This window comes from Leuresthes tenuis, unplaced genomic scaffold (assembly GCF_036924035.1).
Source record: "Leuresthes tenuis unplaced genomic scaffold, fLeuTen1.0.hap1 SCAF_23, whole genome shotgun sequence".
Lineage (NCBI taxonomy): Eukaryota > Metazoa > Chordata > Actinopteri > Atheriniformes > Atherinopsidae > Leuresthes > Leuresthes tenuis.
Genome location: NW_027325377.1, coordinates 5154489 through 5172186, shown reverse-complemented (window position 1 = coordinate 5172186; position 17698 = coordinate 5154489). Strand labels below are relative to the sequence as shown.

Here is a 17698-nt window from a genome sequence, read left to right as displayed (position 1 = left end):
TAGTTTTTTTTCCCCAAAATGTCTGATATGGGGCAAAGTGAGCCAAACCCTGATCCAGGATTGAGGTTGGAGGAACTGTAAGGAGTGAGCAGTGATCTGCAGTCTTTCTCTTCAATCAATTCTGAGAATTTATATTGATGACACATCTGCAATTTGACTTTTATCCTACTTCTGCCTCATTTTCTCTTATCTTGAGGACCATTTAACTTTTATATATATATATATGAAGGTTTAAAATCTTGAAGGAACATGAAAGAAGTTTTTAAATAAAGGACATTATTCGCTCCAAACCAGTTAGGAGAAATAAGCCGGATGTGTATTTTCCATGTTTCCATACAGCCGTCAAGCCAATCTGATGCAAGTTTGCTTCAGATTGGCTCGATGGCTGTATGGAAACAGATTGTTTGAAAAAAAACCCAAAGAGCTGAAAGACACTGAAATGCTTCTCTCGTGTGGTCTGTAGTTGATCTGGAGCAGACACTAGCATGTAATAAACCTCACTCTTGCATTTTTGAAGTGTTCAGAGTTGACTCATGTTCACAGCTGTCTGAATTGATGTTGTTTTTTGCGTGTGTCAGAGCCAGAACACAGACGTGTGTTCACAGAACTGCCTCCTCCGGTGCTGCTGCTCTGCTCTGCTCTGCTCTGTTCTGTTCTGTTCGTGTCGAACTTCCAACTAGGCGGACTTGTTAGGAGTTTGTCTCTCTTTGGGGATATTTATTTTTGTGTTTGCAGCTTTCAAAGCCAGAACAAATCTGCACACCCCACACTTGTTCTGTTGTACGACTTCACTTTAAATGCAGGTTTTCTTTCACCTCCAGTTGACACTGCTTATCCCTCCAGTATAAATGAGGCTAAAGTTCTCCTGTTATTTTGTTTTTCTTGTATCCAGCACTGAGCTAAACCTCCAAGAATAAACAGGAAACCAACCAGCTGTTGTATTTAATTTTTCAAGCACTACAGGGGAAAAATCTCTATGGTGTTGCTCTCACTGACACAGGTTCTCTCATTTTGTAGTTTTTTCAGTCTTCGTCTAGACTGCTGCCCTAAGCTCTGGGGGTGATTGATTTACTTTGCTTTGGAAACTTTCAGATAGATTTGGTTTGATGTTTTTTAGAACTTGTACACCTGCTGAATGGCAATTACTACACTTCTCATTTGATTTTGCTCTGTGTTTTGTCTGCCTGTCTCTCTCTTTGGTTTAACAGATCTTTTTAATCTCCATATTTTCAATACATCACTGCAAATATTAATAGTTGGTTCATCATGTTACTGCATATAGAAAATGAGACAAACATTGTATATGATGCAAATTCAAGCTTTTCTGCTCTGTTTCATTTTGTTATTTTATAAAGGAAATAGTTTATGTCACTTTTCTGCTTCAGCCAGCCTTAAAATTTAAAATATGATATGGTAACACACTTACTGGCTTCTGATGGAGCCAATTCAGTTCGAGACTCCGCCTCATAGAACAGCTTTTTTTGTCCTTCCATTTGAAAGACTGACTGCACGGTCGCTATAAGGATTTGTAGTCTCTCCTCCTGGTGAGGTCGCCCTTCTTGTTTTGACTCTACAGTTTTGGAGTGAAGTTAGCATCAAAGTGAGGACAAAGACATTTTTAGCATGCCTTAAGGTTTCTACAAAGTTCTTACGCCAGTCTTAAGCCACCCCTCATTTCTTTATATATCACCAGGAAAACATTAGACGTGCAAACAAATGGAAATGTAAGACAAAAACTAAGTTTGTACAATTCTAACAAGCTTAAAAGTGAATATTTGGTCTGAGCACCTTTTCAATTCAGCCTGAACCCTCTGAGACAAGCTTTCTGTCATTTCTTTAAGGAGTCTTCAGGAATAGTTCTCCAGGCTTCTTGAAGGACATCCCAAAGCTCTTCTTTGGATGTGGGCTGCCTTTTGTTCCGTTCTCTGTCAGATGATCCCACACTGCTTCAATAATGTTGAGGTCCGGGCTCTGGGGTATACATGGGTATAGTACAGAGGGGATTTTACATCACGTAATGTGTGTTGTTTATTTCCAATTCTGTTGAGAGCTGTAGTTGAATTTTATATGTCTCCATGGAGCGCCTTTAAACTCAGATGTTACAAGTTTTTACAATTCAGGAGTCGTAATAACTTTGATCCTCTAACTTTTTACCTGGAGCCATCAGAATTCACCCATTACTTATAAATAGTTATTTTAAAAAATTATCAGCCTTTCCAAGGACTGCGTTTTCAGTCATTTATGCCTTGCTTATATTATTAGATTGGAATAGGTTGTTGTGGACTAAAGGGTCTTCTGCAATAAATGCATAGAAGGATGAGTAAAGCTCCCACATTTATAGCAGCAGTTCAGTGAGTCACTCAGTTGGTGCTAAAAAGCTAAAGTGTGGTACACACTTATGAACTGTGTGTACCTGAACCTGCTGTGTCCTCTGCAGCCACTTGGTAGACCATATGTTTATGGCCCCGTCAGGCATGGAAATGGCCATCTGGAGTCACTTCCTCGTGCAGGGTTTCCATGACCTGTTGAGCAGTAATGGGAAGACCAACTCTCAGAACCAGATTGGATAGTTGCGCTACTCTTTGCATGTGTGCTGGAGCCTGAACATGGCCTGAATTACAATTTGAGGTCCATCAGTGTTAGGTAGGCAGCATTCCTTTGCTGTAAAGGTTCAGCTCACAGTTAAACCTTGTTACTATAGCAGTCATTTGGCAACAGCATTTTATTAGATGTTGATTTATTTCTCCAGACCAGTGACTCGGGTTAGGACCACTGGGGGGTCATGAGATAATGATTGTGGAGAAGAAAAATTACATTTCTCTCATAATGTAATTCTCCAGGCCAACACTCTTGTTATATACTCCTTTTTTCTTCTAGAAGCATCCAAATTACGCTCGAGACTCGTATTGACTCACGTGCTAACGTCCACATCCGTTAAAGCAGATGTGTGAAGGAAGGGGTTCTAATTCTCGTTGTGGAGGACATGTCAACAGGCATTATGTTTTTTTCCTAAACAGCAGGGTTTGGAGACTAAATTGGAGTAAAAATGAGCCCATGTCCGTCTGAAAATGTTGCTCTTCCCTTCATTCTAACCATTGCACCCTCAGCTAACACGTCGAACACATGGATGATTTTCTAAATGACTCAGCGTAAACGAACTACTGTTTGTTCTGTCCAGCAGCTTCACATGAACGTAACATTAATTATAGATTCAGCTTAAGCTTTTACCAGCAAGCAAGAGCTGATCAGCAGTCTCTGCAATTCCATTGTCATTTTTTCAGAAATTGCCTTGTCTCGTCATTTAGTAAAAGTATTTAAGAAAATGTAACAACCTGTTTAAACCCGTTCAGAGGAGCTTTGCATCATGTACCGATAAAAAAAAATATCTATCAGTTTTGGCAAGTCAAATGGTTAGATTGGTTACTTGACATGATTTTTGAGCCTGAACTGAACTGAACTCCTAGCAGAGACAAGAGGATGCAGTCTTTAAACGTATGCCTCGTATGTACGTTTTGGCCTCACAGCTCTTCTGTTGTAAGCTTTTCCATTTGTTAGAAATACAACAGTTCCATAGTAAACGTGCTTTACATCAGCTTTAAGGCCAGTTTCTCACCTGTTTCTTGCACAGAAAAAAGCTCCACATATTTGAAACACGCACCAGAAATAAAATGAAATAAACTGAAATTTGAGATCTAACATTTGCCTTTAAAGCCTATATACAGGAGATGTTAAGCAGTTATTAAAGTTGTCATTTAAATGAACACAAAGGTAGTTTATTTTATCAAAATCATGTTTCTCCCCTCTTTCTCTTTCTGAATTTTCTTTGACGAACTGTTGATTAAACACCAAAGTGACTGAAAAATGACTAATTTGATGTTTTCTGTCCAGGATCCAGAACCGAAACGTGTCCATCCATCCAAGGGTCCTGCAGCTGGAGGAACTGTGATCACCATCGAAGGAGACAGCTTGGACACAGCCACGAAAGATGACGTCGCAGTCACAGTCGGGAATGTTCCCTGTGAAGTGTAAGAAGAATACTAACTTTGATCTTTTAAGAAACTTTTAGACAATTGAAGCTTGGCTTATTGGTCTGCCTCTCTTTTCTTCAGCCTTTCGTTTGGCGAGACCATCACCTGCAAGACTGGCAGGTTTCGAGGCCAGAAGGTGCCCTCAGAACAGTTAACAGTGACAGTGAAATACGGGAGAAATACTGAAAAAAATGTGGTAACGGCGTTCCAGTACTGCGAGAACCCCAAGATCACAGATTATAAACCCAAAAGCAGCTTTGTATGGTGAGTTTCTTTCATATGGTGTAGTCTGATGGCAAAACCTATGAAGACATTATCGAAAGTGGGGGTTGTTTATATGAGAGGTGATCACAAGACGTTCACACAGATTAGGGCCAGGAATAAACTTGATTTTAATTACAGATATGCATGTTTATCATGGCTGTCTTGCATATCCTGCGTTCGTTTGGACCATTGTTCATACACATCCTCAGAAATGAACTACGTTTTTGCTAACTGCGATATATAGGTGACAGGTAGAGGCAGTGTTGGGCTGAATTTTGACCAGTTGTAGCGTCATCGAGTTGGCAGCGATGAAAAGGGCAGGAAGTTTTGAAAAGACAAGTCCTCAGTTACCCTTATATTTGTGATGTATCTATCCTTGTCAAGACCGCTGGTTTGTACCATTTTGGAAATTGGTATCGAAACAGACTGGAAACAGTGCCGGAGGCCTGAGTCATCTGGTGGGCCCCCTGGTGGAATCTTCAGGAAACTTACTTCCTGGACTACAAAACCTACACTGATCTAAAATGAGCTAAAACTTACTTAGTTTTAGCTCATTTTAGCTTACTCATCACACCCAAAGCAGAACTGGGACATACCTGTGTGTGGGCTCATGTTCAGATAAACATCAGCTACTGCCACCAGTTTATGTCCTCCTTCTTGCAGTTAACAAGCTGAACATTGTCCAGTACCGATGTTCGGCTGATATATCTGTGCCTCCCTATATTATATGCTTAAGCCTCCAGATATATACATAAATCCAACATTAAAAGGGCAGTCAGAGTTTATGCACTTATATGAATGAAAGTAAAGAAAGTATTGAATGCAAAAAGGACTAAAACAGAAATCTAAATCATGAAATCTAAAATGGGGATAAATCATACAATTTCCCCATAAATGTCATCAAAACTTGGGAGAAAAAGTTGAGAAAACAGTGAGGGAAATTACTTAATTTCAACATATCTGTGCGTTTGTGTCTAGCGGTGGCCGAAGGATTGAGGTGATAGGAAACGGGTTTGATCTAATCCAGTCTGCGGTGATGAAAGTCCTACCCTCTGCTGATGAGTTTTCACAGAACACTACACCTGTAGAGGTAAGAGTGTACTTCTTATTATCCTATGACTGAAGTGTGATGAGATAAATCTGTTTCCCAGCAGGGACCGCATCTCCTGTTGGCCACATAAAAGTCCGTCCCCATACATTTTATGGTGAAGACTTTGAGACCAGATTCACATTTTCTTCTTAAATCAAATCAATCTCTTCAGATGTGTGTTATCATTGACACTGACGCGTTTTTAGCACACAAAATAGGAAAATAACCAAGAAAATTAAAGATTTTTGTCACATTGGCTGAAACTGTTTCTATAATCTGACAGTAATACATGAGACAAAAAAATGTTGATATGGCTTTTAAGAATCCACTGTGACTGGGTGGAAATAACCAATCAGAGTTGAGAGAAGTTCTTGGCTTAAACAATTGACATGGTCACTAGCTTGTGCTTGGGGGCTTCTGAGACAGAACTGAAGCACAGCAGAGAGGGAGGGGATGGAGTCTGCAGGTTTGTTCTGTAAAGTCTACCTTCTATTCTCGGTTATCAATTTTTTAAGATAAAAGGAAATTAATCTTGAGTTGATTGAATGATTTTAATGCAAACACCACTTTTTTTATTAAAAAGTCTAAATTTCCCAAGAATTCATTGCAAATGTGTTGTATTTAAAACACTGGAGAACTGAACCGCTTTGAGCTATGGATGATTAACTGTTTGTGTAAGGCTGTTTGAGTAGTTGGACTAAAGTGTTTTTTAAGTCAGTTGCTTTTAAACTGACCCCTGGTGTTGGCTTAGACAAGAACAAATGAGGTGCAGTGTACTGCAGTGATGAAAACACAACTCAAGTCAATGTCCAAACAGCAGATCCAGACTTTTGTGACAGCTGGATAATGGAGTTTATTTTTTTCTTCAAAATGTCCTCTCTTTTTTCATCCGCACTCTTTCTCAGCCTCTTTCTTCTACAGAAATGTATTTTCTTCTGTATACCTCTACACATCTATGTTCTTCACTTAAAACAGATTGTTCTTTTTTTTTAATCATCAGCTGACCAATCAGAGCAGACGGGGCCTTGTAGGGGGGTGTTCAGTGTACATGGTAAAATGGGATGTCTTAAGAGCTTCAATGCATAAAATCCACTTCCAGCAGACACCTAATATACGATAAGAAACTCATTAATGATCATAATGCTGTGGTTATACGTGCTGCATAAACTAATTGTAACTTTTTTACTGTAAATGGTGCCATAATTTAACTTCATGTTGTTTTGAAGAAGACATAAACTGAGTAATTGAGATCTTAAACTAATAAATAAAATCGGTAAATGAGAAGTGGAGTAATTACTCTCTTAGACGGCAACTTGTCTTTTTTTTTGCAACCAGAGGTTTCGCCCCCTGCTGTCCAATCAAGAGAATGCAGCATAAAGCACTTTCATTTTTACACATCCTTTTTGATAAACACTCTATGGTCTTTCATGGTTGCTGGGGCAAACAGCCAGTCCCAGCACTGTGTAAGGGCAATGTGTCATTAGTCCTTTTCACATATCGGTTGAAGCTTATCTGCAAAAAACAGACATTCTCATTAACCCGCCGCTTTTCCTTCTTGGTAATTGATAAAAATCAGACAGCAGCAGGTCAGCCCCGCAGTGGTGTGTGCTTACAGACATCATGCCGACATTGAGTAATTAGCTGAGGAACAACAGCATCGTTGGCTAGAGTGGTGTGTTTTACGATGGCTTACCCTTATAAACATAGCATGTTTGTATCCTCTGATACTATCCGCCTTTCTCACTTTCTCACATGACACCAATTTGCACCATTTGAATAAAATGCTGAGCATTGATTTGATGTTAATTGATCTGCATGAGCTATATTGCCTTTGACTACAAACCACTGACAGATTTATGGCAACTTGGATTTTAAAACCATTTGATAAATAGAATTAGTCAGCGTTTGGTCCAATGTCAAGAATGTCCTGATAAATTTAGAATCTGAGCCTGGAAAAGTTTGAAAGGAAAATGTGCAGGAACCCTGCTGCTAGTTTTTTTTTTTCCGAGCCAAAAGCCTGAGTCTGGGCAACACTTCTGTTTCACTTCTGAGTAGCTCTGAGTGACAGAGTCTCTCAGGAAGGACTCACCGCAGGGGAGAGGAGGTGAAATCGGTTTATTGTCGCTTCATCAAAAGTTGCTGCCTGGTTCAGGAAGAAAGAAGGAGAGACTCAGTGGGGAGCCACACAGGGAGATGAAGCAAAGAAAAAGTTACTCTTGCACTTGAAACTTTGGATTCATTTGTAAAAATTACATGCAAAAACTATACTAATTGGTCATATTTACCCAGTTGAAATGAATTCTTTTACCATCTATATCAGTTTGTCCAGGCGGCTCTGAAGAAGAACGACACCGTCCTGCTGTTTGACTCGCCGTCAGTATACAATTGCTGTGATAGCCAGTCTCTCAGGACGGTCCTTCAGCTGGACAATGTGGTCGAGGAGCTGAAAAGCTTCAACTATCACCCCAACCCCATCTTCGATGAGCTTGCCAAGAATGTCATCACAGAGACCAGCATCATCATTGTGACTGTGAGGACAGACGTCTAAATTTCAACTTAACACAATAAATTTCATCTTTTCTTCTGTCTGTTAAGCGTTCTCTCTTTGTCTTGCTTTTCTCAGGGCGAAGGCTTCTCCAAGGCGATGACAGCCACAGAGGCTCAGGCATTTGTTGGAGACGCCTCCTGTCACGTTAACATACTGCAGGTAAACAGTCTGTGCGGAGAAAGAAGAGTGGTGCAGTGGTTTTTCATGATAGATTTACACTATACGTTTGATACTGACATTTTATCAAAGGATAGGATGTGACACACTCGTGCCATTCATGTCTAAAACCGCAGCAGCCTTGGTTCATGTGAATTCCCTTTTTTAAACATGAGTCTGGCAGGTGATGCTGTCATGCTTCATAATCACAGGCTTCCAGAAGCACAGCACTCGACCACATTTAAAGCTTGATCTCCGCTCTGAAAATCAATCAGCTTTCTGATGAAAGTAAATCAGTGAAGGCAGAGAGGCTGCAAAGACGTTATCTGACAGAAATGGGAATCTTCTATACCTTCAATCCTGAGTCGAAATGTTCAAGCACACCTAAAAATATATTGCCTTCATGTTTTTCCACTCTTGTATTCTGAGTAAAACTGTTTCTGCATTCAGCTGACTAAAACTTTGCATGAGATTGTTTCCTTTGTGCCTCTTTATTGTATTATTAAACATAGCATGTAACAACCAGGATTTTAACTTTCTCTGGTTTGAGAAGTTCTGAAAATGGAACTTGTCACTGAGATAGAAGGGCATTACATATCTGTAAAGGCATCCAAGCCACTTTTTTATACCATAAATAAGCATGAGATCACAAAAAATATTCATGCCATGGATTTAATGTGTGTTTGGTTGGACTAGCTGACTCTTTATTTCTTCCTTCTGTATAGGATGATAAGTTGATCCTGGAAGCTCCTTCATCACAACCAAAAGCCAGATCTAAACGCCAGCGAAGGGACACAACTAATGACATGCTGGAGCTAGTGGTAAAAACATTTCCTCTTTCACTAAATCTGCACTCTTATTTTACCTAAAATCTGCAGTTTCTTAAGCCTCGTTATAAAATTAACATGTTAAAATAACACACTCAGGTAAGGAAAGAAATGTACTTATTTATTGTAAATGGTACAGAAAATTTACCAACTCCAGAGTTATTCCTATAATGTAGAGGTACAATTATATATGTATTTCACAGATTAATGTTTGATGCTTTACACATCTCTTATGGATAAGCTTACATGTTTCCCTTTATCAAGGTTGCTAATTATTTTTAAATTCATGCAAAATTTACATTCCACAATGAGCTGAAAGTGAACGGTAAGCCCATAAACTTGACTGAACAGGATCCTCTCTGCTTCTCTCAAGGTGAAATTCGGTCACGGCGAGTGGGTGGTGGGCTCCGTGTACTACGCCAGAAAAGATGACATTCCTCTCGCTATAATCATCCCTGCAGTTATTGTGCCGATGCTGCTCTTCATTGCTGTGTCCGTCTACTGCTACAGGTCTGTCAGAATTTTTTAAAAGTTATGTATGACCACACAATGACACATTTTTTTGTTCTGTGTGCAAAAATAATTGAGGTTTACATCTTGTGTGTGTGTGTGTGTGTGTGTGTGTGTGTGTGTGTGTGTGTTCACGAACAGGAGAAAGAGTCAGCAGGCAGAACGAGAATACGAGAAGGTGAAGAATCAGTTGGCAAATCTGGAGGAAAGTGTCAGAGATCGCTGCAAGAAAGAGTTCACAGGTATGATGCACACCTGAACGCTGTGATGTCACATGACCGACTTTATTTATAGGATGGAAAACTTCACTATGAAAATCTACTGCATACAGTACATTCAACCTAAACTTGTGTCACAACAAGTTTACGACCAACAGAGCATAATTAAACCTTCTTCGTCCACGACCTCATCCCAGATGCTTCTCTTTCAGCTACTTAATAGAAAGTGATAGGTTAATGTTTTAATTTAGAGTGCTGACATCGACCTCACCAAGGTCCATGTGAAAGTTTCCACTCTGCTGGAGTTTGTCAGCATCTTGTCACAGGTTGTCTTAAAAAATTAAAGAACGTAGTCACTTTGACAGCTTGTCTCATTATTAAGTGGCAGCACTTTGGCTCAGTAATCAGAAACCTTCCCTCAGGTGTTCTTGGCAAGCTCGGTGGACTGTTTTCAGCCGTAACTGACAGTACTGTCATTAAACAAAGGATGACTTAAACTTCAATTTGCATAATTAAGAATACTTGGAAACATAAGCCCAAAAACCACAAGATCAAGAACATAATGAACATTTCTTGTAAAACTTGTAAGCCTCTAGCCTCTCACAATTACTATGTCTGTCAAAATTCTTTGGATTCATTAGAAACCAAAATAAGCAAAATCATTCAGCTTCAAGTAGATTTTTCTCCTGTTTTGCTCAGACTGTGAAGTAATACCTGAAAATAGTAGAAAAAGTTTTGGCAGGTGAAATATTTTTTTGTCAGGATCATTTTAGTATTTGTTACTGTATTACTCATTTATCAGACTTGAAGTTAACCCTCTTAGCCCCAGTTTTTCTTGATTCATAAAAACTGGGGGAAAAAAGCTATTTATCATAATTCTTAAATGTGATGAAGGATTTTTACTTTTTTGAAAAAGCAATTGTTCTTTTTTTTAAAATGCATAATGCAAAATGCATTTAAACAAGTTTGAATTGTGGGCGGCCATTTTTCTACAGTGCTTTACTTTTGTTTGTTATAGTTTCTTATATAATTTTACCATTTTATTTATTTTTATTGCAGAACGCCTCCTGTAATTGTTAATGCATTTAACAAATTTATGTAACTTACAGTAGGTACGAAGAAAATGAGCTAAGCACTTTCTCTACCAGTGGCAACCAGCTAGCTAAAGCTTTATTTAGCTCAATTTTGTGCAATGAGTTGGTTGGTTTATTTATGTATTTTCCTTCCCAACAATATTCATTTCACATGAAGAATGCTGTAAAACGTCCTCAGATCTGTAATGGATAGCTGACTACATTAGGTTTACCGGTTCAGGGATTAGCTAGCTTAACAGGACCCTGGCTGAAAGTTAGCGTCTTCACGTGTTAATGACATAGAATCATGTAAACAAAAATTCTTGTGTGGTATGGTGTTTTAAGATTGTTATTTTTAATGTGTTACTTTTCATGTTTTAATGAGAAACGAGACTAAACTTCCTTAAAATAAATTCAGGATCACATTGCTAATGCTTGACTCAATGTTAGGCTCTGATGATGTTTAACAAACTAAAGTAGCTTTTGTTACTCGTGCTAGCTTGAACTTGAAAGTAATATCAAGTTGGGTTACTATGATTTTAAGTAAATTAATTTAGTTTGATGCTAATTTTTGCTTGGATGCATTCTTGTCCATTATCAAGGAAGATTCTTTTTTGTCTGTCTGTCAGATTTGATGATTGAAATGGAGGACCACACCAGCGATCTCAGTGAGGGGCGGATCCCCTTCCTGGACTACAAAACCTACACTGATCGAAACTTTTTCCTGCCATCCAAAGAAGACTCAAATGACCCCATGATCACAGGAAAAATACAAATCCCAGAAGTCCGCCGGGCCACTGTGACTCAGGCACTTAACCAGTTTTCCAACTTGCTGAACAGTAAAACATTTCTTATAAATGTGAGTATGAAGCTTGTGATGGGTTAGTGGCTCTTTCAGATCTGTTTCCCCCTTAGTCACAATTTGATGAATAAATCCAAACACATAAATCAAGCACAATTTGAATGATGTGTTCTCCCAGGAGACTATCCATCATGGTACTGGTGACATTTCTCGGATCATAAAATTTACATAAAGAAATTTACTTGTGAACAACCTGTCAAAGTTGAACAATTATGCTTCTGATAATGGCCTAAGAATAAATTCAGCAACGGGTGTTCTTGTTTTGTATTATAAAACATTAGTTAATTTTATTTCGAAAGAAATAATGACATATGAACTTGGGCTAAAGTGTCAGACTAAAGCCTTACATTCATAGAAAAGGTTTTTTTGATACTTTTATGCGATTACAATGATAAATTTGGAAGAAAATAAAAAGATTGCAGTCCCAAATTTATGATAAAACATAAAGCAGGAAAAAAATGCTTTTGCTCCTGAGGGTGCGAAAGAATCCTTTTACTAAGATATAAAGTCTTTTATATCCAGTTCATCCACACGTTGGAGAGTCGTCCGGATTTCAACGCCCGGGCTCGGGGTTATTTCGCCTCTCTCCTGACGGTGGCGCTGCATGGCAAACTGGAGTATTACATGGACATCATGAGGACACTGCTGCTGGAGCTGATGGATGAACACGTGCAGAACAAAAACCCCAAACTGATGCTCAGAAGGTGAGGACGAAACTATCCTTCTTACAGTTATTTATTTAGCCCGCAGTTTTATTTCTGTTTTTATTTATTCTGAGATCACGGCGGTAATCATTTTCTGAGGTCATTTTCTCTTTTGGTTTTATATTTTTCATTATAAGACAAGGACCAGATTTATATTAGTCACACCAGCACATTTTGACATGATGTGGAACAAAATCTAGTGCTCGGATCTCTGTTAAAGACTGATGGAGAAAATCAGAGCTTTATTATTATTTTGATAAACTGCTGCTGGGTGTGACTGCAGCACAAGGCTCAGCTTTGTCTTTTAAGGCACAAATCTGAATCTTAGAGAGATGACCTCAAGCAGCCAAGCCCGCCTGATGACGTATCCATGTGCAGCAGTGGACTGAAGAAGCGGTAGAATAGTGAGCTCTCCATGTGTCTGTACTGGTCTAATGTTTGTATCTGTTGTGTGTGTAGGTCAGAGACGGTGGTGGAGAGGATGCTCTGTAATTGGATGTCCATCTGCTTGTACCAGTTCCTCAGGGTAACACGGATTCTCTTACTTATTCTGTGCTGTTTCCTCTCATTCGATTTGTTTTTATTTCTTTTTTGCTTGGATCTGTCTCTCCTCCTACCTTTCCTCTTCCTCTTTGTTCCATTATTTATAATTGACTCAGAAACCTTCTCTTTTTTGCGACCTGTGTTTGAACCAATTTTTTATTTTTTGTGCTCGATCTGTGTTTTGTTTGAGCCAGTTTGGACTTTTTTTGGAAAGTAGATTCTGACAACAGCAGCTAATGTTTCTCAGTTGAAACTATGTTCACACTTGAGCTTCAGGTCAGGTTATCACCATGGCTGTTTTTAACAAACTAAAACTCCCTACAATGAAAACTAAGGTGTTGATTTTATTTGACAGAGATGATGTTATGCAGTTTCTCTGCATTAAATTCTCTGTTCCCATGAATAATTTGCTCATTTTAGGTCTTAGATACAGAGCCAACTCTAAACTCTCGCAAACTTCCAATTGTACAAATTTGATAAATTACAAACTTTTAAGAAAAAGCTGTGAAGAAGAATCATTTGAATGCGTTAAGGCCCCATTTCCACCTGGTAGTAACATTCATTCTGACTGATCCGATCATAAATGGACAGCTCTAAATATAGTTCTAAACGCATTCAGAACTAATCGCTCAAACCGCTACTAGAGGTTGTCATCACAAATCAATCTTTTCATGCAGCCTGGTGAGCTCCTTCTTTCTTCTACTTCTTTCCCATATCACATCATTTACATCGCAAAGTCTATAGACTTTACAGCCATGAATGTGACTTTGGCAGACCTGGAACACAGCAAGGGAGTGACATCTGATTGGAGCCATGTGGTAATACCACCACGTAGTTTTAGTTGGTCTCCACCACCTTTTGTGCTCTGGAGGCAGCGCTTTATAGGTCACATGGGTCATATTACCCCCAGTTAGAGGAATGTGAATCTAACTTCTCCATGTCTGTTGTAGGACACGGCTGGAGAGCCTTTATACAAACTGTACAAGGCTTTGAAGCACCAGGTGGAGAAGGGCCCAGTGGACGCCAAGTTGAAGAAAGCCAAGTACACACTGAATGACACGGGGCTGCTGGGGGACGACGTGGAGTACTCAGTACTGGTTAGTATGCACACAAACACTGCAGTGTTCTGCAGCTTAAGGTTAGAGCTGCTTTAAATGTAGAACGGTCGAAGTCGTCTTTTGCTTATTTTAATATTCCCAAACATGAAAAACTACTCTTAAGTTTTCTTGTGACTGTATTTGCGACTAATTGGTTGCAGAAAAGATGATCTCTGCATTTACATGTTAAAATTGTTCCTGCATCAACAGTTTCTTCATCAAGAGACTATTTTGCAACAACTAGTGTTTTCTGGTTACTTCACAGCTGCCAAAATCTCTCTGGGGGAGTTTTCTGAGCTTCTTATCCGTCCCCTCATATCAAGTTTTGCAATCCCTATTTTGCATAAACTAATATCGTTTTCATTCCGTCTGATCCTCAGAGAAAGCCTGAGCAGGATTAAGCGTAACAGTAAACTGCTGCTGCTAACCCTAACGCTGCTCCCTCAGCTTCGTCTGCTCACACACAACCAGCACATTGAGAAAGAAAACAGAGCAGCCGGTTCACCTCCTGCTACTGATCCTGAATGAGACACAGTGTGCGCCGCCTTCCTCCAACATGACAGATGAGAAAGAAACATGACTGTACACAGGAGATGGTAGCTGCCGCTGCAGATGTGGCTGAGCAGTGGTTGCTAAAGTTCCAGCTGTGACCCATCAGTTTATAAGGGATGTAACACTGGATGTGTGTACGCAGTGATGGTTGTATCAGCTGAGAATTATTGAAGCGGCTGTATCCCTGAACTCCTGTGGCATACTGATAAGTTACATCTGAAGCTCCACAGTGTGGTTTAATGATGCTCTCCTATTGTGCGGTTGAACCAACACAGCTATCTGGCCTTCATGAGGAGAGGATTCATAGCAGGACTAAATTAACTGTTAACTGAGTGAAGTTTTAACCACCAAAGCAGCTGAAGTTAGAGCAGCAAGCATATCTATAAGCACAGCTTCACCTAAAGATGTGGGCTCTCCTTTTCGATAGGATCTGCAGAGGAAATGCAAAGCTTTCTGTTAGAAAGAAATTCAGTAAGGGTCTCCTATGCCTGTCTGGATCAGGATAAAAATGAGTGTTACAAGTGTGTGTTTTGTTTGTCAGACTCTGCAGGTGTTGGTGCATGGGGAGGGGCCGGATGTGACTCCGGTGAAGGTGCTCAACTGTGACTCCATCACCCAGGTGAGTTTTGTGTCCTGACTGACTGCAGGTACCTGTGGAGTCACCCTTTAGTTTTCTCCTACAGGTGATCGGTCAAACATCTGTCGATTTAACCTTCACAGCAAATAGTTAGGAGTTGTTTTACTTGACAGGGAACGGTTGTAGAGCAGGACAGTGGTTATTTCAAACAAACTGCCTTGATTTTCCATTATTTGTTGCAGTGATTTTCTTTTTTGTCTGTCAGTATTGGACAGATGATGAATGCGAATGTGTTTCCATTAGATACAGGGGTTGAAGGAAAAAAAGAAAGATGTGAGAAGATGCTTTCCACCAATAAATCTCAATGGTTCATCTTATGAACAGTACTGTGGACAAGACTTTAGCCTCCCCTCATTTGTTAGTATTTTACTTCCAAAATATGCATGACAGTAATCTTTTAAAGTGGTCTTGAGCAATAGTTCTTCAGGCTTTCTGGAGGTCTAGCAAAGTTTTTTTTTTGGGGGGGGGGACATTGGCTGCTTTTTCACTCATTTTCAGTCCATTCTTTGTACCTCAACATTTTCAGAGAATTTTTTTTGTTATTTATTAGTTCGCTTAACACTGGCCTATGTGACCTTTCTGGCTTATAAAGAGGGCAGAACATAAAAAGGCAGAATGTTTAAACATTTTGAGTGGGATTGTGTCTAATACCATCGAAGAGCTGCTTTTAGAAAGTCTTTTCTGTCTCCCATCAATGTTTAACAACACATAAAATAATACAAAGACCACGAGAAATGGGAGGTGGAACAAATATACACACTTTGATCCTGATTTCCTGACCCAAACAGTGAAGCACGGAGGTGGCTGTATGATGGTATGAGTGGCTGCATTGTGGAAATGACTTGGTCCTGCTAAAGGACCACATGGGAGGGTTACTTTCAGGAAGCATTTGTACAATTTCAGTTACCAGCTGTTACGCAGTGAGGGTTCCGTCTCTTTTGGACAATAATGCTCAGATTCACACCAATAAAAAAGTTCAAACTGGCATAAAGAGCACAACAGTGATGTTGAACACATAAACTGGCCCCCAAATTCATGAGATTTTAACATCCTCAAACATAAAAGGGATGTTTTGGAGGTGCGAGTACTATTGTATCTTTCTGCCTGCAGGTGAAAGAGAAGATCATTGATCAGGTGTACAGGAACCTGCCGTACTCACAGAGACCCAAAGCGGAGAGTGTCGCACTCGGTAAGGCACAAAAACCTCATTTACTCCTTATTAAGCACAACATTTAGGGTCACAAACAGTTAGATTTCATTTATAGATTAAAGTAACATCAGCTATAATAATAGTGTTAAACAAGCTGAATATTAAATGTTTTTAACTTTAATTAGATACATCGAGTGCTTCTCATTTGTCTGACATGTCTTCTGCTGTATTTGCTGTATGTTACTCATGTATAACATCAACATTGTATCTACTCATATTTAGTATCTGTATTTAATGATTTATTATTTATAAGTTTGATATGTATCTGTCCAGGTTGTGGCTAGAATTTAATTTGTATAAATAATTGATCAACTTGCATATTATGGGAAAAGATTTTCAGCCTCGTAGATATTCACATTTAAAGAAAATGTTCTCAGACCATCTTCCACTTGATTGATAATACACAGGTGGAGGTTAAAATGGGTAAACTGCAGATAATAAATGGTGCAATATCAATATTTTGTTGGTAACATATTTACATTAATATTGTGATTTGATTCCTGCTGATAAAATCTAAATATATTTTTTAAGCTCCTTACCTTCTATTGAGATTAATTATGTTACCAGAAGAAAAGGAGACAAAAAACAAATATGAAAAAGTTTATAAATGTTCTATTTTCATTGCGATAATATAATTATCGTGAATGCTTTTGGGTGTCATGATAGCCTTATTTTCCATTTTATTTTCTGATGAGACCTGAGCTGTTTTCTCACGTGAACAACAGATTTTCAATGATGAGTCCAGATGTTTGCCTGATCACATTTCCCTGAGACATCAGATGTCAGAGCTGTAAATGACACCCCTCTCGAGCTAACTGTGTTCCCGTTAACAGTTCGCTTCTGTTATAAAGTGTTTAGGAACACCACAGAGATATGGTCACAGATACAGGCTGAAAAATACGATCTCTGTCAACACAGAAGTGCAGATAAGCAGCAAAGTGGTGCTGCGTTCACCACTTTTCTGATTTTGAGGTCAGAACACAGTCGTTTCTGGGGTGTCACGTAGATTTCCTCCACCAATGCGCTTTCAGCAGACTGGCAACGTCCCTTAATCTGTTCATTCCAAGAATTAGCAAATGAGCACAGAGTCTGACGGATTCTTTTTTCCCACATTCTCTGGAGGAGATGTCCAGATATTCTGGCACTTTGCTTTTGAGGCCTAACTGTGTTTCAGCAGCACTCATGAGATCTTACAACAAATGCATACAGTATTAAAGCAACATTTGAGAAGTTTGTGAACCTTAAAACTCTGCTTCTGACTCATTTTGAAGGACCGACCAACCTTTTTATGCACAGCCTGTGCATAAAAAGGCTGTGAGAGGCTGTGAGAGCGCAGTTTGCAGCCCTGAACAACACCATTTTGTTTTATGGTAGACTTT

At 39.3% G+C, this 17698-nt stretch overlaps 1 protein-coding gene across 2 annotated transcripts in view; it reads left to right on the top strand.

The window, feature by feature from the left end:
- The window catches only part of LOC140283036 (plexin-B2-like), a 203997-nt gene that overhangs the window by 169185 nt on the left and 17114 nt on the right, over nucleotides 1-17698 (top strand). For both annotated transcript variants that reach the window (XM_072377661.1, XM_072377660.1), the window contains 14 exons: nucleotides 3889-4025; nucleotides 4110-4292; nucleotides 5271-5382; nucleotides 7703-7912; nucleotides 8006-8089; nucleotides 8812-8907; nucleotides 9287-9423; nucleotides 9565-9665; nucleotides 11344-11573; nucleotides 12099-12280; nucleotides 12740-12806; nucleotides 13774-13920; nucleotides 15014-15091; nucleotides 16220-16298. In XM_072377661.1, the coding sequence (XP_072233762.1) occupies nucleotides 3889-4025; nucleotides 4110-4292; nucleotides 5271-5382; nucleotides 7703-7912; nucleotides 8006-8089; nucleotides 8812-8907; nucleotides 9287-9423; nucleotides 9565-9665; nucleotides 11344-11573; nucleotides 12099-12280; nucleotides 12740-12806; nucleotides 13774-13920; nucleotides 15014-15091; nucleotides 16220-16298 (1843 nt within the window). The remainder of the gene's footprint in view (nucleotides 1-3888; nucleotides 4026-4109; nucleotides 4293-5270; nucleotides 5383-7702; nucleotides 7913-8005; nucleotides 8090-8811; nucleotides 8908-9286; nucleotides 9424-9564; nucleotides 9666-11343; nucleotides 11574-12098; nucleotides 12281-12739; nucleotides 12807-13773; nucleotides 13921-15013; nucleotides 15092-16219; nucleotides 16299-17698) is intronic.